This window comes from Agelaius tricolor, unplaced genomic scaffold, assembly GCF_023055355.1.
Source record: "Agelaius tricolor isolate 1412-34295 unplaced genomic scaffold, bAgeTri1.0.p SCAF_22, whole genome shotgun sequence".
NCBI lineage: Eukaryota > Metazoa > Chordata > Aves > Passeriformes > Icteridae > Agelaius > Agelaius tricolor.
The window spans coordinates 11,283,832-11,308,613 of record NW_027269282.1 but is presented as its reverse complement, the minus strand read 5'-3'; the positions used below and the strand labels follow the sequence as shown (position 1 = coordinate 11,308,613).

Genomic DNA, 24,782 nt, shown 5'->3' with positions numbered 1-24,782 from the left:
AATGAATTTACAAAACCTACATTATCCATAAAACTGTCGCTGGTGCAGAATCCTGTAATAACTCAGATAAAGTATTTAAACCACGAGTGAGTTTGCTCTATCCTTGAGTTGATAAATTGTGTAGCTTCATTTGGTAGGAATCAGCAATTTTATGTGGCAATTAATTTTAACGGCAGTAGGGAGCCAAAGGACTGAATTTTTGTCCTTGGTTTTCTGCACATGTAGGGGAATATCCTCATGTTTACTGTTCAGGTTGGTGCCCTGGGATACAGAATGTGTGTGTGCAGGGAATGGCACTTTAGAGCCATTATGGCCACGCTGCTCCAGTTCGTGGTCCAACCCTCAGGATAAACCATTTTGGGGATTTCTCATCTCTCAAAATATGTCAGGAAGAGGGCAGATGGCCAAAAAATCCCTTCCCAGAATCTCTGTTGTTCTTCCCCCTCTCTACTGCATGAACTTGCTGGTTGCCTTTTTTATTGTTAAAGTCACCACCATCAGGGATGATGCCAAAATCATGAACTTGGAGTCAGAGAGGAAGAGAACAAGTTTTTCTGAAGTGATTCCTGTTGTTTGTTTTCCCTTTGCTGGTCTCTGATATCCAGCCTGGAAACATCTCGTTTGTACAGTTGGCTGCAAAACTGTAATTGTGTAGGACCTGATCTGGGAACCAGGAAAGCCTTAATTCTAATCTCAGCTCCTGCCACCAGAGGTACATAGTGGAGCAAGTCATTTGATTGATAATTTATGTGTGTGACCCTGACTGCATCCTCAGCAGAGTGCACCAAGCACAGGAGTTCCCTAAAGCTAAAATCTGTCTTTAGGCAATAAAAAATGCCACGGGAGGTAATTTGAAAGGGTTTTATTTAGGATGCTCTTAAGTAACATCCACATTTTGGGCTTTTGCTGTTTGTGAAACAGCCTGGAGAGATTTGGGGGCATTTCTGGGAAAAAACAGACAGACACTATGGGGTAAATAAAGGTTTTATCCTAGAACCACAAGTGTTGGTCTCCCCTCCATGACCGTGGAGCCGTTGGTGGCTCTGTGGGTGCCACCAGGGGTTTGTCCATGGCTGGGTGTGGATTTCCAACATAATTTGTGTTACAGCAGTTCCCAGAGTGGAGTGATGGCTCCAGAATGAGGTTTGGGGAAGTTATGAACAAGGTCGTGAGCCTGATGGAAATTTCATTTTGTTCCATATTTATTCTGCTGCTTGGGGTTGCACAGAGCTACTGGTCTGTAAAATGAGGTCGCAGCCAGGAAAGAAAGTTTGGGAGCTGTTGCTTTAGAGCTTGGGTTGAAATTAATTATTTGTGTACCTCAGAGAGTTGCACTTGTTTTTAAACAAGGCAGCTGGGTTAGAAAACAGTGGGAATTCATTGTGAAACACTTTGTGTGATGGCCAGCACTTGAACCTTGCACTCCCTTGGTGCACCACCAGCCAGAAATTTAAAATTGGCTGCCCAAAGTTGGCTGTGTAGTCACCCAGATATTTCATTGTGTTATTTCAGAAATCCCAGTGGCTCCAGATGCTCCAGGGCCATAGAGGAGTTCATTGTAGTCACAGTTGGAAAGGTCTGGTGTAGCTTGTGTTAAATTCCCACATGTTTAGACAGGAGAAAGGTGGATACAGAAAAGAAGGCCAGAATAATACTGGTTTGAGAAGGAAAAGTCCAACCAGTGTGGAATTGGATGTGAAAAATGCAAAACCAAAGGTGTCAGCTTAGTGTCTTCAAAGGAAAATATTATCTTACTTTTTCTAAGATGAAAACACCTATGAAATAATAATCTTTAAAAAGCTGAGTCCTCCTCAAACACCAACTCAAAATGCCGATAATTTGCAGAAAGGAAAATCTTTATTTTCTTGCACAAAACCTGTGGGCTGTGTGGAAAGCAAAAATCTGATAAAATAGCTGAGCCAGGTGCTTGAAAGTGCTTTTCAAGGGGATTTTTCTGTCCAGATGCTTACATATGCTTTCCAAGGGGGATTTCTCTGTTGGGCCCCTCTTCCTGACAGCTTCCCCATCACCCATTCCCTCTTTTTCCTGCTATGAGCTCTGTCATATCCCCACCACCCTCCTGCTCTCCTGGTTCAGTGTTGCAGGATTATTATATTTTCAAGGTGAATGTTTATATGCAGGCCATGTTCATGAGAAATGAGTCATCTGTGTAGCTTTTGAGTCGTGCAGTGCTGACTCTGGACATATATTTGTTTTTGTATTTGTTGCTCCCTTCTGAAAAAATCCCAAACAAACATTGAAAGGTGTTCTGCTTAGGCTGGAATTGCTAATTCATCTTTATATCGCTGTGCTTTGGGGATATTTGGCGGAGGGAGGAAGAGCAGCCCTCCCTCACCATCCCTGCCCCAGGGATGCCACGTGGGAAGCTGTAGGTAGCTCCTGCTCCTCCAGCTGCAGACTCAGCATTTGAAGGAGAAATTCCGCCTCATTTTTATGGTTTGACTCGTGACTTTGTTGTTGCATGTTCTGAGTTCCAGGGAGGAAAATAAATAGCAGGAAAGGAAAGGAGAGTAGGGTTTCCTTATGCTTCCTGCATGTTGGGGACTCGTGCTCCGTGTTAGCTGCTGATAAGGAGGTTTTAAACTCACAGGTTTTAAAGTGTGGCATATGGGTAAGCACTGGGAAAAATAGATGCTTTTTTGTCTCTAAAATAGTCATTCCCTGGCAAAGACTGTGCCATTTGGGACACCTCTGCTCTGGAGACAGGCTGAGAGAACTGGTGTTGTTCAACTTAAGGAGAAGAAGGCTCTGAGGAGACCTTAGAATCCCTTCCAGTACCTAAAAGTGCTCCAAGAGAGCTGGAGAGAGGCTTTGGGTGAGGGCCCAGAATGACAGGACAAGGGACAATGGCTTCAAACTGACAGAGGGCAGGATAAGATCAGGTATTAGTAAGAAATTCTTCCCTGTGAGAATGATGAGACATTTGAAGCTCAGAGGAGCTGTAGCTGCTTCATTCCTAGAAGTGTTCAAGGCCACACTGGACAGGGCTCAGAGCAACCTGGGATAGTGAAAGGTGTCCCTGCCCATGGCAGGGGTGGGAATGACATGAGCTTTGAGGTCCCTTCCAGCTCAAACCAGTCTGTGGTTAGGCTGCAGCTCTGTGTGTATCTGCATTGCTGCTGGTCAAGGTTTGGAGAAAACTGCTTCATCCGTCTCTCACTTCGGTCAATAACACATTTTTTAATTAGAAAAGTCTTATGTCCATCCTGTTCTCTATCAGATGCACCTTCCTGGTCCTCAGGAAGGGCAGTGTTCATGGCTCATAAGTCCCACACAGCTCTTGAAATGCTGAAGCTTCCATATTGCTCCTTCTTGCACACTCCTCTTCATTCCCCAGCTTCAGCCTACTCTTGAGAACTTTGCATTTTTGGGGAGCTGAAGAAATTAATCTCCTGTGTTCCTTTGGTGACACCATGACTGTGGGTGCAGATGTTTATGTTCCAGAGCTCCTCCCTGCCTGCAGTAGGTCCATGTTCACATTGATATTGTACAAACCCCAGCCTGTGTGACTGTTTTACCTGCTGGCACTTCAGACAGTGCCTACGAGTGTTGGCAGCTGCAGCAGCGGCGTTGCTGCGGGCTGCCCTAGAGCAGGGATTGTGTTCTCCTGCTCCCTAGCAACTTGGTGTGCTGGTTCAATTACAAAGGGCTCGGGAAAACACACTCCATCTGGTTTTCCAACCCCAGATGTGACCACCCCAAAGAGTGATCTAATTCCTCTCTATATAGACTTGAAAACTTCTCACCAGTTGGTGGTGCGGGAAATCAAATGAGAGTCCTTAGGAGCAATAAGATCCACATGCTGGCCTAATTGCACATGGAGCTACACTGCTGCTCCTGCTCCAGTGTGTTTGCAATGCTGCTCTCAAAGGCGTATTGTTAGGCGAGGGGAAAACCCACAAATCTTAATTTGAGAAATAATTTAATGTGGGCCAATAATTAGCTATTCACGACTGGGGCCCCTTCGTGTCTGGTGTGGTGTGTGAGGAGAAGGCAGGGCTCACAGGCAGCCTTGGTCTGTAGGCCAGGGGATGTGGAAAGGGGTGGTATCTCATCCTGCTTTTCAGTACAGTCTTTTTAGTCTACACTAGATCATCTGAGAGGGTTATTCTTGCTTTAATATGGTTGAGGTTTTATTTTAATTAAGACCAAAACTATGGTGCTGCTTTCCACCTCTGCAGACTGAATCAGGATAGGACAAAGGGGAATGGTATTAAACTAAAAAGGGGAGATGTAGGTTAGATACTGGGAAGGAATTGTTCCCTGTGAGGGTGCTGAGGCCTTGGCACAGGGTGCCCAGAGAAGCTGTGTCTGCCCCATCCCTGGAGGTGTCCTAGGCCAGGTTGGACAGGGTTCAAAGCAACCTGGGATAGCGGAAGGTGTGGAAGGGTGGAACTGCATTATTTTTAAGGACCTTTCAAACCAAACCCCTCTATGGTTTTGTGATTGTGGGGAAGGAGAGGCAGAAGCCCAACTGGGGAGTTACTGAGGAATGGGAGAGTATCACACAACCTTGGCAGAATGCTGAAGCATAAGATTTCCTCCCTCTGTTCTGCAGAAGATTCCATCCTGAAATTCCGGGTTTAGGAATTTTTATTGGCTCTAGGGCTCAGGATCAGACCATTATCATTTTAAGCTTGGCCTGAGGTGCCAGCAGCTCGTCCTGCCTGGCCGGCCTTGCACTCTTCTACGTGTAAAGAGCAAGCGAGGGAAAGTCTGAAACCAGCACTAGTCCTACACACTTAGACCTTCAGACTGAGCTTTATCGTGGGTGTGCCAGCCTTGAACACTGTCTCTGCCTGTTGGAGCGAGCCCTGGTTCTCAGCGGGGCCGTTTTCCGTCGGGGTTTCCTGTGGGAGCCCCGAGCCGCGCACAGGAAGCGCGGCCGGGCCCGCGGCCATCGGCCTCCCGGGCAGGCACAGGGAGCCATGCCAGGCCCTGGCCGAGGGCAGCAGAGCCCCGGGCAGCCACAGAGGTGCTCCTGGCAGCCCGCAGGAAAAATAAAAACCTACAGAAAGTCACGACCCCTTGGGACTCGTGTTTTGTCAACAAATCGAGCGGGCGCTATTTTAAGCCGCTATGTACCTCACGCTTCCTGTTTTTCAGAAGAAACTTCTTGTTTTTTCGCTTTTATGTTGACGGATTTATTTTAACGGCTTGTTCCTGAGCCGGTGTGAAGGACTTTTCCCGCCCATGAGGAGGGAGGGAGGCTCCCTGGGGTCTGCCAGGGGGAAGGACAGCCTCATCCCCTTCACAGGGGCTGCTCAGGGGGTTCCTGGTGCACCAGGGGGACTGGAAGGTGGGCAGCTGTGGGGTGGCTGTCGAGGGGACAATGCTAAGCTGAGCCATGTGTGCTTCTCTTTCGAGGAGCAGTGGCCCAACCAGTAAGGACAAAGTAAATAGTGTTCATTTCCTGCTGACCTTTTAACACCAACAGATGTTTTCTCTTACAAGTACCATAGGCCACTTCAGTCCCTGACCTCATCAAGTGGGCTGCTGCCGTTTTCATGCTCGGCAGTCTATAAAACTCCTTATTTAAACTGTTTTGTTGAGACCTGCCTGCAGAAGTGGATCTCCTACCTTGGGCAGGACCTGTGTGTTTCTAATTAGAAATTTAGTATTTCTGACTTTCTTTTCTCTGGATGGACCAAGCACTTCCTCCTGATTTTTGTCCTCACTGGAGGATGGCAGATGTTTCCTGTGATGGGCTCTATCAGGCAGCTGGGGGAAGTGAGTTTCCCTTTATAATATTTTCCCTAGCATTCCTTGCACAGGTTGGATTTGAAACCCCGTGGCTGGAGCAGTAACTCCATCACCCTTATCCCTGTTTGTGGTGGTTGAGCAGAATGAATGGGATCTTGGAATCACCTCCAAGCTCAAAAAGTAAAAGAATAGCAGTGCTGGAGCTTGGTATTTCGTCTGTGCGGAGCCATCCCAGAACCTGCTGGTGCCTTCTCCTCTCTTCCCCATGGGTCTTGGTCCTGCCCAAGGGAATCAAGAGGATTTCAGCTCCATCCCGGTCTGCTCTGCTTGGAGATCACATTGGTGTTGCTTTTTTACCATGTTGTCTTCCTCCCTCCCACACCACCTGTGGATGGTGATGGGTGGGGATCTCTGCAGGAGCTGAAGCAATTTGGAATGCAACTGTGGTGGGAAGAGCAGTCAAGCTCTCATTCCTGACACGGGCCAAAGAACATGCAAGTCTGGCCATGACTTGTGTGCCCAGGAACATCAGAGATGCCTAGCTCATCCAGGAGACATTTAAAAGTGATTTCTCTGGTGGATGTCCTGGCCAGAGCCTGTGTTCTTCTGCCAGTCCTGCCTGGAGAGCATGGGACCAAACTCTGCAGTGAGGTAATGGAGGAGAGAAATATGGAGGCTGACTGGTGTGTGTGCCATCCATTCTTTGGAGACCTTTCCCTGTTGGTCAAGAGTCTGTTTCCAAAGCTGACGTGGCAGTAGTGTCTCATGGGATGTCATCAAGCAGGATGAGGTGTCTCTGTGACGAAAAAAGCTCCATGTGGTGCTTGTGGGCCAGTTTATTTGCTGTGCTGTGCAGTGCAAAACTTGTCCTGGGTTCAGAGAGAAAATCCCAGAATGCTGCATTGGTTTGGAAGGGAACTTAAACCCCATCCAGTCCAACCCCCTTCCACTGTCCCAGGCTGTTCCAAGCCCTGTATAACCTTGAACACTTCCAGGGATCTAGGGGCAGCTACAGCTTCTCTGGGCATCCTGTGCCAGGGCCTCACCACCCTCTCAGGGAAAAATTCCTCATAATCCTGTTGGTCGCCTTTACCTTTCCTGTGGGAGACATTGGAGGTATGAATAATTAGCAGTATGATTTTCAGTTATTGTGTTATGTATCTGGAAAGGGATGTATGTTAATCCAAAGTTCACAGATTTACCTGTAAAGACTCTTTTTTAATAGCATACTGAACAGAAGTTGGTAGATACTCCCAGGTTGTCACTTGCTGGGTTTTTTTGTCTTTCTCTGAAGATATATTTTGTTTTTTATTTGTTTTTTCATTACTCTTTGTTTGTACTTAGTGAAAGATGTTCAGAAGTTTTATTTCATGAGTTGTGATTCTATCCAAGAGCAGCATTTCTGTGCAGGACAAGGGGAAACAAACCCTCTGTGAGTCAGGTTACCCTCCTTTTCCTGTTAAATCAAAAAGAGAAGAATGCAAATTCTTAAAAATTCCTAACTACTACCCAAACATTACCATTTTTAGAGTTTCAAGTTTAGAGAAAATGACTCACAGGCACTTTTAATAAAGGATTGCTCAAAATAGAGTGGAGTGTGATTCACATTAAAGAACGAAGACCCAAGAGAGGCAGCAAAGCAGCCTTTAACCTGATGCTCACTCATCCCCATGAGGATATTGGGGAGGGGATGGTTGGGATTCTCCTCATGGCACCTGGTGTTGTGGGAGCAGCGTGCAGGGATCCTGCCCATCTTGTTTGTTGGGTTTTATTGGTCAGTGTAATTAGGCAATGCCTAATTGTTGAAGGCAGACCTGAAGATGACACCTTTGAGGCTGAGGTCGAAGCAGATCTGCAATTACAAAAACACCTGCCTTTTGTTCCCCAGCACTGAGTGTGTGTACAGCACCACACTGGGCTATTCTGAATTTTAGGGTCACCATGGCAAGAGAGATGTCCCATCCACAGCAGTGTGCTTCCTGGAGGGACCTGGAGTGAGGAGCCAGAGCTGGCTCTACCTGAAAGCGAGGAGCACTCACAAAAAGCCTGTAACACAAGCCTTGTGAGAAGAATTGTTTAACAAATAGCCAGATAATCTAGTTTGCCTTTTCCACAGTGTTTTAGTCTGCCCTGCACTGGCAGTCAGCCTTTCCCAGGTTTAACCTTGCAGAGATTTTATCTTGCCAGGCTGCAGAGGTGGCTGCTGGTTGTGGAAAGCATCCCTGACTTACCAAGTGGATTACTGGGCAAAATTGATTTTACTTGGTACATTCATATGCTGAAAAGCAACATAATAGCGTCTGCTTTGCTTCCACGGCAGTAAGGGGGAAGTGCCCCAACATGTGCTGGAGACCCTACACGAGTCTGAGAGGCAACTGGACCATATCCATCACCAGTGTAATTCTGACAGCATCGTTTTGGCTGACTGAGCAGGACCTGCAGAAATGCCTTAGGTGTACGTGCTGATGTATATTTTGTGGCTGTCTCTACTTAAGTGCTGTACATTCCCTGTGAGCTATGAGAGCAGAGACCTTCCCCGTGCTCCTTGCAGCTTCTTCAGTTGATATATGGTGTTTTCCTTCCTTTTTGTCAAAGTGTCCTCTGTCCCAGAGATAATGCAATTGCTATTCAGTGCCGTGCAAATACTCTTTTGTATTTGTATCTCTTTTCTATTTAATTACACTGTATAAGTGTCCTCGGTAAATTTGATAAGTTGGGTGAAGGATATTGATTTTCTAGTCTCTCTTGTGCTGGGCTCCTTGTAGTAGCAGCAGCCGTTCCCCAGGCCTGTTTCCTGAGGAGGTTTTGAAGGTTCAGTGTTTGAGTAGTTGGGGATAACAAAGGAATTTCTTTCTCTACACTCACATTTGATCTGCTGATTGCAGGGTTTAAGGCCAGGGAGAAAACATTGTGTTGGGTGCTTTGTTTTTTAAAGCCTTAGACTCACATCTTCTGCACAAGCAGGTGGGAGGGGAAACCAAGAATAGAGCCATTGCCTTCATTCCTGTAAATAAAGCTACAAGCTCTGGGATGAAATGAGAAAGGGATGCTCCCAGGGTCAGATGAGGTCCTGAGCAGCAGTGGGAGGACCCTGAAAGTGTTCAAAGGCAGGTTGGATAGGTTTGGAGCAAGCTGGTCTAGTGGAAGGCGTTTGGAGTTATCCAGTGTGTAAGGTCCCTTCCAACCCAAACTGTTCTGGGATTCCATGATTCTGGGGTTTGGAGCTATCCAGTGTGTAAGGTCCCTTCCAACACAAACTGTTCTGTGATTCCATGATTCTGGGGTTTGGAGTTATCCAGTGTGTAAGGTCCCTTCCAACCCAAACTGTTCTGGGATTCCATGATTCTGGGGTTTGGAGCTGTCCAGTGTGTAAGGTCCCTTCCAACCCAAACTGTTCTGGGATTCCATATTCTGGGACTTGCAGCTGGGCAGGGCCCCCCTCACCCCTCTGTCACCCCGTGGCTGACAACAGGGCAGGAGGGGAAGGAGGGACCAGTGAGTGTGTGGGGAGGCAGAGAGGAGGGGAGGGAATTTGCAGGGCTAAAAGGGGAGGACCAGTGGTCTATTTTTAACTGCAGTTTTGAATGTGAAGTGTCACCGATGTTAAAAAAAGCTCCTGGTAAATGGTGGGGAAGATGCAGGCAATAGTGCAAAGCCAGCTGCAGCTTTTTGAACTGTTCGCTGATGTTTGTGAGGAGGCTGCAAACACTTGATTCATGGTGATGTCTTCATTTTCCTTTCCTCAGCCCCAGGTCTCCCTGTGCCAGTGACTTTCTTTAAACAGTACTTCGTTCTCAGCCTCATAAGGTTATTTTTGTTCTTTAAGAAGCAAAGAAGAGAGAAATACAGATATTTGAGCACTTTTCTTTTGTGCCTGCTTTCGTCGCATTCTCTTGGAACATAATTTTTTTTTATTGTTTTTTTTTTAATGCTGAAAATTGGATGCTGATTTTTTTCTGGCTAATTTCCATGTATTTCTCAGACAGGATTTTTAGCCTTGATCTATAATGCAGGCCTGTGGCTGTTCTTGCTAAAAGTTTGATCCCACCAGGGCTTTCATTATAAATCCTTATTTTCAGTAGCAAATTGCTGTCTGCAAATGCCACCTCTCAGAGGTTCGAGTGGGTAGGGGGGCACTGTAGGTAGGAAGGCCAGGTCCTGCACCTCTCTGCCATCCTCCCCATCTTCCCCAGGATTTGGGAACGTGAAGTTTGGGCGTGTTTGCTGCTGGTGCTCTGAGGCAGGAGGCTGGAGCCATGGCTGTCACGCCAGTGATCCGTGGGATAATGCATCCCCAAGTCGTGGCCGTTTCTGTCTATTGTGTCACCGATCTGCGCATTAAAGGGACCCCGAGTAGGTGTTGCTACAATAAACCCTAACAGCTCTATAGGGGCCGTCACAGTTCATTGCATCAATAATCTGTGTATTGAGGAGTCCTGAGCGGGCCTGGGCACACAATGGACCGTTACGGCTCCAGATGAGCCTGTCTGAATTTAGGTCAGTAACCTGAGTGTTGTTAAATCCCAAAATTGCCCTGCTACAGGGAGCGGAGCTGGCAAGGCTTGGAATAAAATGTGTAGATGATGCAAACCTGGTGGTTGCAGAGGGTACTCTTGGCTAAAAGTTGGTGGTGGGAGAATTATTTCATCTTATTTATTGCTATTATCTAAACCTGTGCACTCACTTGGCTCCCTCCTTCCCTCTCCTTGTTCTCCGTGTGAGTGATGCTGGAAGCAGCAGGGAGAGGCAGGGATGGAGGGATGGGATGGGATGGGATGGGATGGGAGGGACAGGAGGAGGCAGCGTTCCTCAGTTGAGCCATCCTGCAGCCACCCCGCATCCCGACGGGCTCTTTCCCACGGGACTTCATGGAAACACTCACACATTTCCATCCTGCCTGTGCCTATGCCTGACCCCATGGAGCTCAGAATTGTCTGGAGCATGGCAGATCCTTGGGGGCTCCCCAGACCTTTGGTTACTCCAAAAGCCATCCTCCATCCTCATTGCTGACCCATTTCATGATCCAAGCCCTCCTTGGTGCTTGATGCCCCAACACCTGGTTGGGCTCTTCTCCTCTCTGCTGTTCTTTGCATCCTGCCCCTTCCTTCCTTCCTCATTTCCCTCAGACAAGGCCCTTTTGTGGGTAGGTGGAGGGAGAGGAATGCCTCCAGCGCCGGCCGGAGAGCCCGGTTCTCATTGTGGGTGTACGCCTGAATGGAGACGTAGCCTTGAACTCTTGAACTCTCTTTTTTTTTTGTCGAGTAAAGCTGCTGTGTGCTGAAAACAAACAGGACTCACTCCGGTGGAAAGAGATTGTATAGTGGGAACAGGTCTCAGACCATGAGAAAGGGGTTTTTCCATGTTTCCATTCTGAGAGTTTCCATTTGAGATTTTGCCAGCAGTTGGGCAGCAGAAGATGAATTAGCTTAGCTGTTAAAGGTATTACACGTGTTTCCCCCTTCTGAGACTTGTTAGAACATATTTTCTTCAGTGATAGTAATAAGTGTTACAAACAAACCACAGTTTTCCCCTTTGAATATTCCTTTACACAGAGCATCGTCTACATTAAAAAAATAAGTACGTTAAGCAACATGAATAGCTTCAGGCTATTTTATTTCATGTTTCTAAATAAGTCAATGCAGATGAGTGCTTTTTATGTAAGAGTGGCTTGTAAATATAAGCGCTAAGATAAGGGCAAACTATAACTCCAAAGATTTCCTGGAGACAGAAGAGTGTCACTGCTGCCTTTCACCATTCCCAGTCCAGGCAGAGATCCCAGGGCTAAGATTCCAAGTGATTGAATTTGTGCCATGTGTGGTGGAGTTCAGTGTGCTGGAGGAGAGCTGAGTCTCCTGGTTTGCTGGGGCAGGAGGGGCTTCATCTTTGCTCTTCCTTTGGGTGAATGGTGGGGTCTCCTGCAGGGCTGAAGGTTCCTCCTCTGGGCCTCAACTGGGATTTGAAGAAGGGGGCTGGTGTGATCTTTTCCCAGCATGTGTGGGCATCCATGTAATATTTAATTGTCTGCTCCTGATTGTGGAAGAATTAAGAAATTAGGAGTGAAGGCTAGAATTCCAGACTTGGAGACACTCCAGTTGAGTGTTCTGTACATCTGTAGGGCTGGGATGTGGGTGCCATCATGTCCTTGTCAGGTAATGCAATGCAGCAGCACCTGGTTACAACTCAGGACACTGAGTATGCCATGGCTTTGCCTGTAAGGATATCCTCATCCTTATTTTATTATTTCTTTTAATTAGGAGTAGTGATACAGAGCCAAGGACTTGCAAGAGTCTCAAAAAGAAGTGGTCCTGGTTGTAGTCTTGGTACTTTGGCTTGGGCTCCCAAGGGAATGTGCTGATCCTGGGGTGGTTCAGATTTTTATTGCTGCTTTGAACTTTCTACTGAGGAGGAATTCAGGAGTAACTTGTGAGTATTGCAGGAGTGTTTGCTACATGCAGATGTTCAGTCACATCCTGCAAGGCAGGAGTTCTGGGTGCTGCTGAGGTGCCTCTGCAAACCCCAAGATCACAGAGGGAGGTGGGCTTGGGGGATCAGCAGCATAGAGTCATGGGGATGGGAGAAACACAGGGATTGACAGGGGCATGGGATGTGTGTGGCAGGAAGGGGTACAGAGGCTGGCTCTTGGTACATGTGGCTCTTGGCCCCATGGAGATTTTGGTATGCAGCTCATACTCAGGAAGTTTGGCCACCCTGATTACAAACATACGTATATTTGGAGATGTATAGTGAGATATCTGCCTCTTTCCTAATTTGATTTGCATTTGTATGGGGAGAGGAAAACCACTGGAGTGGGGGAGTGGGTGGCTTTGTGTGGTTCCCTAGCCAGCAGAAGCTGAAAGCAATTTACAGTTCACATTTAGCAGTATTAGTAGTCACCAGAAGGAGACATCGGAAGGTAAGTGGCCATGTCCTGCCTCTTGGCACTGAGGAAGCTGGATTTGCCTTTGTTCAGCTCCAGAGATGGATGAGCTCTCCCATCTAGCTCCAGTGATGGGTAATGATGCCACGGCACAGTTTGCAGTTGTTCTCTGTTAATCATGTTCACAATTTAAAATATAAAGTGCTATTTGTGAGAGGGAAAAGATGAAGTTTGCTGTGTTGTAGCTGGGGTGGCGGGGGGGAAGAAGTGAGCTGAACAAAACCAAACCTTGGAAGCAACAATAGCTGCACACCAAAAGGTTTTTTTAAGCAGGACTTTTTTCATAGCTGTTTCATCTTATTTTCTTCTTGTCCTTGCTCTTGCTTGCTCATCTATATGCAGCATATGGAAAGGTTGAAAAGTGGCAATTACTAAATGAGAGTCGACAGAAACTGTTCTCCAGCAGCTCCAGATGGGGTTAGTGATGCTGTTCCCAAGCTGCCGGCGCTTCACTCCGCAGTATAAAATGCCCTCTAATGGACAAGTAACTGCATAACTCATCCCACAAACCAGCAAATACTCATTTTTCTCAGGATTTCTAACCTGCTGTGCTGCTTTTGGTACAGGAACAATTAATGGCTTGAGTAGAGAAAAGCTTTTGCTTATCCAGATGTGCAAACAGTGAAGATTCACCTTTCTCCAGCGTTGATCATTGTGATTAGTGCAAGTCGGTAATTTGTAATTTAAGGAATTTTGGTAAAAAGTAGAGTGAGATTTTATTTTCCAGTATGGCAGGGACCCCTGGAGAATGTAAAATTATTTATGTATCTTTTCCTCTTGTTTCATTTGAAAACTTAAGGGTACTTTTCCAGCCTTTTCATGCTTCAGCAAGATCGGTGTGCATGTTATCAGCGTCAGATACTTAGAAAAACAAGATAAGAGAGGTTGAAGGAGGCCCATGATTAATTAGCAAATAGATTAGGCACTCTCAAAGCTAAGTGGATAATTGGGGTTCAGCTCCTGTTTATTGTTTTGCCCACCACCAGCCTCTGAAGGCTGTTGGTGCAGGGTAAGCAGAGCATCGACCTGCTTCACTTCTAGTGCCAGAAAGAGAGATGACAGTTATTTTCTTTAAAGCAATTTTCTTGCTGTCTGTTGGGGTTGCTTGTTTGTATTTCAGCTTTAGGAATGAAAGGAGTGCCAGTTCTGGTATTTCCTAGTTTTGCTTGAAAGCTCACAGAGGATCTGTGGAGGGCTGTTACTATTTGACAAGGGAGCATTGTCTGGATCTTCTTTTCTCAAAGTCAAGAGCAAATCACTAATGTTGAAAATTGAAATAGGTAAAAGAAGTTGAAAATAAAAGGGATGTCTCACTCCCTTATTTTTTGTACCATGGCTATTGAGGCAACTTGAATACTGTCATTTCAATTGATCTTCATAATATCTGTCTGGCTGCTGAGAACCCAGTCTGGAGAGGAATTTGTAGCCTGACACACGATTCTTACAGAAACTTTTCTAAAAATCCAGTTCCAAACAAAAACCTTTCCTGTGCTTTATGCATCATTAAGATGGAGAGGAAGAAAAATGCTACAAATCCATATGTCTTTTTTCCCTTTGAAGGGCACCTGTATATAATTGTGATTCTTCTTCTCCTGAGTCAACAGGTAACTTTGATGGAGTAGAACTGCTGAGGAATAATCACTGTGACTTTCAGGGTCTGTAAGGGCTGCAGGATCAGGCTCTCTTTGTCATCTTTGAAGCCTCATTATTTTGGCAGAGTCTCTATCTCGCTGCATAGTGTTTTAAGATGTGGTCTGCATCATTATGTAGCATGTTTAATTTAGCAGCAGATGTGCAGGCTCATATGCCATTATGGTACATTTTGTTCACTCATATAATTGCAGGTTCCTCAAAATTGTTACCACTTCTTCAGCACAAGACTCGTACAGGGTGTTATTCACCTTTTCTGTGTGATGAGGAGTGGAAGAGTCCTTTGTGTGCCACCAGCAGGTGCTCACGTGGGAGTGCTGGCTCTATATGAACACGTTTAACCTGCTGCCTCCCTGTTTCCCCTGCATCCAGGGAGTGCACCTTCCCCAGCAGGTTTTGGGGGAAGGCACCAGGCAGGCAGTTGAAGGGTGAGGTTTTGGTTGTTAGGTTTCTGGGCTGGAGGAGAAGCTGGACAAATAATTCTTCCTGCCACCCCCAGCAGCATCCAGGCATTCCCACGGAGAAGCCTTAACGCAGAACATCACCCAGTGCTCCGTGGCAGCAAAATCATAATAACTGCTAAAAACATTAAACCTAATTAATAATGGCTTCATAGCAGGAGTCTGCCCTCACTGTTTTGAGGGTGATGATGGTCTGGGGGGGTTGCAGACTGCTGGGAGGGTGTTGAGGTTTAATCCTAGCTGACAGCTCAGTCCCATGCAGTCACTCACTCCCTCCCGAGGGATGGGAGAGAGAATAGGAAGCATAAGAGTGAGAAAACTCGTGGGTTGTGATAAAGGCACTTTAATAGGGAAAGCAAAAGCCCTGCATGCAAGCAAAGCAAAAGAGGGAATTCACTCCCCACTTGCCATGGGCAGGCAGGTGTTCAGTCATGCCCAGGATAGCAGGGCTGCATCATGCATAGTCGTGACTTGGGAAAACAAGCACCAACACTCCAGACATCCCCCCCTCTTCCTTCCTCTTCCCCACTCTACATGCTGAGCATGGCACCTCATGGTCTGGGATATCCCTGGGTCAGCTGGCATCAGCTGTCCTGGCTGAGTCCCTTCCCAGCTCCTTGTGTCCCCCCAGCCCCCTCACTGGTAGGGCAGTACAAGAAGCAGAGGCCTTGGCTCTGTGTAAGCCCTGCTCAGCAATAACCAAAGCATCCCTGGATTATGAACCCTCTTTCCAGTGCAAAGCCAAACCAGCACCCCACACCAGGGACCACGAAGAAAATTAACTCTACCCCAGCGAAACCCAAGGTGTGATTTACAGCCAGTGTAGTTCTCCCAAAAAATGAGAAAAAACCTTTTTTTTCTTTCCCCTAGCATCCTATTTCACATATGATGGCTGAGTGTTTAGTGGAATGGGAGAAGTCAAACCCTGGCCCCATAGAAACTCTGTGATTCCTCTTCCCAAGTAAGTGGGTTTATATCTCTGAGGCATTATTTAAAAAAAAACAAAACCCAACATATTTTGGGTAATGAAATTCCGTGTTTGTTCTCACTATTTGTAGAAATGTTTAATCTGTTTTTGGTTCCTACTGGGCTATTTGGTTTAATGGTGTCTTAACACTGTGAGCTTCCCGAGTTGTCTCATTGTGCTTCAAGAGACAATATCCCAAAAACCCATCCCCAGAAGGACCGTGCTGTCTGTCTGTCTGTCTGTCCCTTCCCTTCCGTGCTTCCCTCCTCCCCTGCAGTCCGTGAGGGAGAGGCAGGTGATGGGGGCTGAGCAGGGCATTGCACTGAGGGCTGGCTGGGAGGAGGGATGACAGAATGTTCTCCAAGTGCTCCTCCTGCATTGTGCCGTCTCCTTTGTCCCTTCCCTCCCCTGTCATTATCTCTGCGTGGCTCCTGCTTTCTTTTCCCTGCCTTGCCTTTCTTACACTGAACTCTGGTTCCCAGCCCCTCCTGGCCTCCCCAGGCAGCTGACACACTGAGCAGTGGGAATGGCCAGAGCTCAGGATAGTGAATACCCAGGGATGCTGAGGCAGGGCTGGAGCAGTTCACACCTCTGAGGGCTGTTCTTGCCTTCAGATCTCAATTCAAGTGTGATTGAGCTGTGAAAAACTGGGCCTTACACAGAGGAGGATACAGGGAGAGCTGCCCCTGGCATCAGCAGATACTGACTTCAACAATTCTGCTTGGGCACCCTGCTCTGCGTCCAGCTGAGAGGACTGATGTTCTGCAGTAATCATGAGTACAAAACCTTCTCCAGAAACTTCTCTTTTCTTGAGAGCTCAGGAAATACCCTGCAGTACCATCAAAACATTTGGACTTGTTGAGGTAAGGAATTGTACATGTAAAAACCCAGTGTAGATGTGAGGAAAGAAGGATGGAATTTGTCCTTTGCTGTTTGGAAATGAGACCTTTTGCAGTTTGTGGAGCTGGTAGTTTTCTGTAGTAGAGACTCTCCATTTTGTTGCTGCTTATTTCATAGAGGGTAAAAAATGTAGTCAATTGGTTTGTCACAGAACAGGGTGTAGGGAACACCATCCTCCTTTCCCAAGGCTGTGCACAGGCAGGGAACGTGTGAGATGTTGTGTCTGGAGCACTGGAAAGGGTTTATCTCAACCCCCTGCCAGGTGCTGGGTGGTTTGGTGGCAGGGCCTGTGATGGATGCCCTAAAACAGATGTTGCCCACTGGCACAGGTTGCCCAGAGAAGCTGTGGATGCTCCATCCCTGGAAGTGTCCAAGGCCAGGTTGGACAGCCTGGGTTAGTGGAAGGTGTCCCTGCCCATGGCAGGAGGTGGCACTGATTCATCTTTAAGGTCTCTTCCAACCCAAACCCTTCTGTGATTGATATTTATGCTCCTCTCCTACCTCATGTGCCATAAAAAGATGATACAAAAGAGTAAGTTGAGAAAGAGCTTAGAAGACAGAATGTTCTTCATGAAATCACTTTCTCTTACTTTTATCTAATTGTGCATCTTATTTTGGAAGATCACCTTTATTTCTTTTCATTTTCCATCAAAAGTCAGGATAAAAAAAGCCCTAATACAGCTTTCTCTGCTCTTATTTTCTGGCTTGTGGATTGTGCTCTTTAACAGGCAGTATTTAGAAGCTATTTAAATGTGTTACTTCAGGATTGGGGTTTTCCTAAAGTGTTGTATTTAAGTAAATTCCTGACTTAAATAAATAAATAGCTATGGGCTATCATCGTGTCCAAGGGCTTTCAAGAAAATTTACATTTTGAAAGACACTGTTGGAGGCTAACACAGGCCATGCAATTACTATATGTAAATCACTTCACTTGTTTCCTAATCTTGCTGAGGATGAAGTACAATTTTTGTGCGCGTGCCTCTTCCTCTCAAATTTCCTTAGACAATGAGGTTTTCTTGTCTTTTAATTGCTGACCACGATTTTTGTTCTGCCAAGTCTGATTGTGTTTATTTTATGGTGGGGGACATTTAGCCCTGGGATTGTTTTGAGATTGGGCTGGCTGTGGAATCCATTGGGGATAGATTGAAGTTGGGTGCACAACTAATTGCATCTTCCATCCCACAAATAGAAGAACTGCTTTCTTAATTACAGCCTCATGAAAAGGCTGGGGAATATCCTCTTGTTTCTGTGCCCCACACATCTGCTTTTCTCCATTTTATCCATCCCTGCCAAATCTGCTCAGCAGCTCCTGCCACATTTTCAATAACTCTTCTGAGCTGGGCTTTTATTGCTGGTTGGTACCACCAAGGACACCTGTCAGACAAAGATGGGGCAGTTCATGTCATTAGGAAGGAGCTCATTCATGGGCATTACATTAAGCTGTGTGGGACTCTGATGAGCAGTAATTTCTCTGATTGTTATTAGTTTCTTTTGTAGGAAGTTTTCCTCCAGGGAGTAATGCAGGGAATTGAGATGGCTGGGGAAAAAAAAAAAACTTTAATGGATGCATTCGTCCATCAGAAAATGCACTCTGTCAGAATTAAGTACACTTTGCAAATTGGTTTTGTTTGGGGAAGTAAAAGGGGAAAGAGTTGCAGCCCCAACACAATGAACCATTTGAGTGTTTTCAGAACAAAATGGAAACTTTCTCTTCTGATGTGTTTTTTTTTAATAACCTGGTATTTCTCCCTGAATGTGGAATGGGATGTAATAGAGGTAAAAAAATCACGTGTGTGCCTGTAAATGTTGATCATGGAAATGCCACTAGCAACTTGGGCTTTAGCTACACTAACAGCTTAATTTTTGTTGCATGAAATATTTTGACTGTACCAAGCTTCTGCCTCCGGAATGGAAGTTTTCTGCATCTCCTAGAATGTTGCATTAATTTTTAATATGAGTGGGAATCGTGCTCTTTAGCATCCCTATGTTTTAAAAAAATCAATTAATTATTGCTATAAATCTCAGTGATTATGCTGCAGTTGTGCTGCTGGGAAATTGGCCATTAACTACCAGGAAATCGCCGATCATCCTTAGTTGGAATTCAGCTGTACCGACACGAGGCCTTTCCTTTTGGAAATTAACTATCAATGTGATGCATAATTGATAACCATTTATGATAATAACAATAATCTCCATGAAATTGTCATCCCAGAGTGCAGCAGCTTTGTTAGAGCCTTTACCCCTCTCATCCTCAGCCTACTGCACTGGTTAACTGGGTTTTCAGTGAAGTTACTGGAGTGTTTTTGGGAGAGCCAGTGCTGGTGCAGGAGAATAAAGTGCAAAGTAGAAATGCCTGACTGGGCTATGTGAACGTGCCAGGGTGCTCCAGAGGATGAGTTAAGTGTTGCTATTGCTTCTTACACAAGGGGAAGCAAAACTCCAGGTTACAAACACTGCCCAAGGTGAACTTCTGGACATCAACCTGGATTTTCTGCTGTGGTGTCTTCTCTTGTGTCCTGCATTTCGTGAACCAGACCTTTTTTTGGTTTGTCACAAAAATTTTGTTTGCAGATGCTGCAGTGTGAAAATTCACCTGCTGGAGAGGAGCTGTTTGGGGCTCAGTTTGAATGAATGGGGCCAAGTTTGTGGTTACTGCTGGCTTTTCAGAATTTGTTTCAATTTTTTTAAACCACTCTACTGTATGCAGGCAGAGAGGTTGGGACTCTACAGGGTGGTACAGATGGCCACTCAGGAGAGGGTTTCTTGCTGTTCTTGCACTCATTTCTACCTTCCTCTTCCTCTCCTCTCCATGCAAAGCTTCTGAAAATGTGGTGATGCTTTGCTTTGCCTCTAGAAATCACAGATTTACACTAATTCTGTTCTTTTGGTGCCTTGCAGTGAGTGGTGGATGGCTGGGGGGGGGCAAAGGCCTTTTTCTTGAGCAGGATCCCTCCTTGGGAAGGTTTGTAGCTGTTACCAGGGTCATCTGTCTTCACCTTGAAATACAAAAGAGGATTTTGAGTCAGCAGTTGCATAAAATATTAGTGTGTGTTATGTTGGATTGTTGGAATCCAGTTGTCAGCATGAGGTCTCTTCTTCCCTGTCTTGATTCATGAATGCTCTTGTGGAACATGCTTTGAAAAACTCTCACCTGGGTTTTACATCAAAAAATCTAACCTGGTAGAAGTACCTCAACAGCACATTCAGAGGCCACAGCTGAATCAGGTCAGTGTTCAGGGATTAAACAAACCTTTGGCTCTCTGTAGGAGCAAAACGTGTCAGGCCTCAGAGTATCCATTAAGGGTCTTCCTCTGTGCCACCTGAATGCAGAAAACCTTTAGCTGCTGTCTCTTTGGAGAGAATTTCTTGTCAATCAGCCCCACACGTGGCTTCATGGATGATTTTATCTCCCTGGCATTGAAAATGTGTGCACTAGAAACAGTACCCAAAGTTTAAGGCTGGCCCTTCAAGTATGAGGGCAAGGACAGGCTGTGGTGACAGCTGGAATATACATCAAGGTCTTCTTGTAAATTCAAGGTCCATTGATGACTTTTACAGGGCAAGGTTTAAACATGAAAGTGTTTTGTGTATGACAGTTCTGGCAGAGCAAGAACTACTTCCCCTGTTTTATATACTCTCTAAGAATCTTTCAGCATCTGTGAGGCTACAAAATAACCTCATGGATTTTATCCACTAGGAATAGATTTTTGAGTCAGAAATAAAACTGGGAAGCCCATGCAGTGCTTTGGCAGTTCTTGTGTGCGAGGCTGGTTTTCTGAATCTCAGGGAGGACAAAGAGACTGATTTGTGGTGCCAGCTGTGTGACTTGTGGGGGGCAAGCTCAGAGCTGTCCTTTCCAAAACCCGCTCTGCTGTTGGGCACAGGCAGATCTCACCTGGTGTGCTGGAAATCTGGCACTGGTTTGGGCTGGAAGGGGCCTTAAAGCCCATTTGTTCCATCCCATGCAGAGGGCAGGGACACCCTCCACTATCCCAGGTTTTGAGATCCATCCTCCCAGGCCTTGAGCACTTCCAGGGATGGGAAGGGAACAAACCTTACGAATGCTCTCCTTTCTCTGCAGATCCACGGTGGCGGTATGCATGCCGATTCCTGTGAGTTCTCCTAAGCTCCTGGGGGACTGCTGTGCTTTTTGAGTCAGAAAGTTGCAAAATCCCATCAAGAATGGCACTTGTGGATAAACACAAAGTCAAGCGGCAGCGACTGGACAGAATTTGTGAAGGTAAGAGTGTGCTTTCATTTTTCTGATATATGATTAGGACAGGATATCTAATTTTTCCTTGTTTCTTTCAGTACTTAGGCATGAAGTGATCCAAATCAAGGGCTGGATTCCCTGTCCTCTCTGTAGGCTCAAAATACATTCACAATTCTCTGGTTACTCTCTTGGAAGTCATGTGTAGTCCTGTGAATAAGATTTTTGCTTAATTACCAAGTCACCTCCTCTTATCCTAATTTCTAATAAAACGATTTGGTCAGTCCCAATTTAAAATATATTTACTGTCATCCTGTAAGAAAATGATGGAAAATGTTGGAGTTGTTGTTCTTATGGTTTTGAGCACATTGTTGTAGCAGCTTTTATTTGGTCAGTGTGTGGGGGTCAGGCAGGTTTGCTGCAATTCTTCATTCATGGTGTCTTAGAGTGTCTCAGCACAGGTGACTTTTACCTTCAAGAGTAATTTTCCAGCAGAAAAAGTTTTTAGGAAACATTTGCTATTGCAGCTCACATGCTGTTAAGTTACTTATGACAGAAATCAAGTGGTGGCAAACAAGCTCTGACTTTTTGGTGTACACTCCAATAATTCTCCAACGCTCATGCAAGTTCTGCCATCAGCAAGAAGTGCAGAGCAGAGTGTTATTTTAGGAGGAATATCTCACATCTCTTCAGGAGTTCCAGTGTTCAGCTGCTCTTAAGGAGATGGATAGTGGCCTGCAGGGTAACAATTTGCAATATAACTTGAATGCCAACGAGATTTAATGGTGGAAGAAAGCACAGAGCTCACAGGGGAGTTGTGCTGCACCTGTTTGAGCAAAATGTGTGGGGCTTTGTGGAGTTTCAGTGTGAAATGCTGACCAGCAGGACGAGGGTAGATTTTGCCTTGACTTTTCTGTGTTATTGCTTACTGTGTTATTACTGCTTCTGTGTTATTACTTATTGTTAAAACTGCTGCTGTTTTAAACTCATCATTACGTATCTCTTTTAATTTTGCTCTGCTGATTTTGGAAAAGGGGAGACAAAGCAGAGGAGAGGAGTTAGGAGGGAGTATCCAGGTATGCTGCAGTGTGGAGTTGCCTCTTTCTCCTACTGAATGTCATAAACGCTCAGGTGTAGCACACTATCTCATCTTCAAAACTTACTTTGAACTTGACTTAAAAGAGTTCTATCAGCTGAGCCTGGATTTTCAAAAGCTGCCTTTCTGGTTTGATGTTTACCATCAGATCTAGTTGCTGAGTGTACAAGAAATTCAAAAGGATCGTACGACAAACCTGCTAACGGAGCTTTAGATGTGATTGAAGTTTAGATTATTTTTCTCTGATATATGAGCTTTTTTTCCTTCTTTCTTGGTCAAAAGATATTATTTTCTAATCTGTAAATGTGCAGGAGACATAACTTCTTTAAGTATACTTTGTCATTTGCCACTGGGTTTGTAATTTGATGGAAATGATGGGAGACACTGCTGTGTTGTATTTGGAAGCAACAGACAAGGACTGAGTGTGAGAAGCATTGTAAAAATTACCTTGAGAATTGCAAAAAGCTTTGGATTTGCCAAAATACTAGATTTGTAGGACAGCTGAATACTCTACTGGCCTCTCTGATGGCTATTTTTACTATAGGCTCCTAATCTTGGATTATAGCATAGAAAAGCACTGAAAGGGGCCATCCCAGCTGCTGTAAAAACACACTTTGAAAAAAAATTATCATTTTTCTGGAAAGGTATATTGAATAATCAGTGAAAGATGATGAGAAATTAGGGAACTAGTTCAGCAGATGGAGGAGTCTTTGCAAACAGAATTGTGTTCAGTGAGAAGAATCTATTGCTCCATCAAGCTTAGGGCAATGTGGTCCAAAATAGCTGCTTTTAACGATTTCCTGTTCTGTGGAAGCACTTAAGAAGCTTTTCCCTTTAAATGTGAATGGCATACAAAGCTGCATTTACCTGATGAAAGACTAAATGTCTGGCAGCACAGAGGTGGATTTCTGTGCTTTTCCTGAAGTTGCATATACCATCCCTTTTACTATTCCCCACACAAAGCCTTGCAGAGTTTGCTGGGAATGGACTTTATTCCATGCAGCAGGATGGTGGCAGGTCTGGAGGTGAAATATCCTCGGGCTACATGTTGTAATCACTGTCCAAACTGCCAGACAGATTCTTCTTCTTCCTGCAGGCTTGCTGAAACCATAACCAGACACATGTTGAGGGAAATGCCTTACAAACTGTCGGGGCATTAAAAGAGTTTATTAAGGACTTGCAGTGTTTGTATTACTCTGTTAAACGTACATCTGGCGTGGAAAAATAATCCAAGCCATACAAGGAGGTGGTATAGTTTAAAAAGCCAGTTCACAGCCTTTACAGGCAGGTTTATGAGCCTTCCAAAGAGAGGAGCTGTGCAGTCTCAGCGCGTGGCTCAGCTTCACCAGCTCCTCTGGTTTTGGTTTTTTAAATATTTATTTATGACATCTTTGTGTGACAGCATGACTTTTTGCTCTGAGCAGGCTGGTTTGAAGATGTGAGCTTTTTGACCAGGTCACAGATTTTGATCTGTAGAGGCATATGGGTGGGATAAAAGTCCAGACCTAGGGGCATAAAGGAATTTCAGGGCAGCAGCCTGCAGCAAAGACGTTTTGAATAGTCTGTCAGCAATTAAGTGGGTTGGTGATGCCCACCCGAATGAAGTTGGACTGTGCTCACAGTGGTCTTGGCTTACCCATTTCTTTCTCTTCTGCTTGTCCCAGAGACTTTGGGTGCCTCTTCTGTAATTGGATCCATATGGGTGGTGGGATGGACCCATTGAATGGCTGGGGCTTTTGCAAATAATATATGCAGAGTGGTTTACATAATTCCTGTTTGTGGAATTGTGTCTTATTCCATAGTGGGTCAAAGTATGCTTTAGAGGTGGAGCCGCTGGTGCTGTGAGCAGTCAGACTTGTCCAGCAGCCCCTCTTTTGGGTCCTGTTCCCATGAGCTTGTGATTTTGCCACATTTAACATTTGTTTGAGCTGAAATTTTCTTTCCATGACTGGTTTTTACCTCAGGGTGAATGAAGAGAAAAAAAAAGAGTTCCAGTAAAAACTGTGGAGCCGTGTCGGGGTGGGAGATGGAGAGGGAGGGATGTTGGCTTTGCTGTGTGTGAAACAAAGCTGAGGCACAGTCCTGCAGCCATGGATGTGCAGCTGCCAGACCCGCCTGCTCTGCCTGGGATAAAAAGGGCCTGAATTTTGCAGCCAAGTTGCTGTGTGTAGGAGTGGGCTCCTTCCCAAACCTGGTGCAGTTTCCAGCCTTTCAGAGAAATGGCAGCAGAAGCCCTCAGGGCAGAAGCTCACCTGCCTTTCATTTAGGAAACAACAACAGAGAGATTAGATGCAATGTTTTCTTTGCTACCTGTGGCAGAACAAGGTGTCTGACAGTGCCTCCAAGAAACCCCACCCTCAGAAGACCGTGGCACTCCTGGTGCATGGCATCCATCCCTCCCATGGGATTCCACTGCTCACACACAGCATTCCTGGGCAAGGAAATCACTTGCAGCATCATTTTTGCTGCTTGCTCAGCTGATCTTTATCCTGTGCTTCTGTCAATATGGTTAAACAAATATTAAACATCACCAGGAGGTAAGCAGGGAGCGAGAGCAGCCCATGCACAGCTGCTGGTTGTGTCTCTGGGAGCAGGCAGGGGAGAAGGTGCTCTGGCACTGTGTCATTTCCTTGCTGAGTGTCAAAAGGCAGCAGTGGTGGCACGTCCTGGATGCAGGATGGCAGTATCTTGTCTGTGTGTAGAACATGGGCTTCCCAACACCACTGAGTGATGATGCCAAGTGCTGCCTCTGCCCCAGACCATTGCAGCTCTGCTAGCCTGTCTTCAACACCATGGAATGGGAGAGCCTGGCTTTAGAGGTCAGAGCTTGCACTAGC

At 45.7% G+C, this 24,782-nt stretch overlaps 1 protein-coding gene across 2 annotated transcripts in view; it reads left to right on the top strand.

Moving 5' to 3' along the window:
- CTBP2 (C-terminal binding protein 2) overlaps window positions 1-24,782 on the top strand; it is a 132,804-nt gene that overhangs the window by 56,900 nt on the left and 51,122 nt on the right. For both annotated transcript variants that reach the window (XM_071446409.1, XM_071446410.1), the window contains exon 2: window positions 20,721-20,879. In XM_071446409.1, the coding sequence (XP_071302510.1) occupies window positions 20,822-20,879 (58 nt within the window). In that variant the 5' untranslated portion in view covers window positions 20,721-20,821. The remainder of the gene's footprint in view (window positions 1-20,720; window positions 20,880-24,782) is intronic.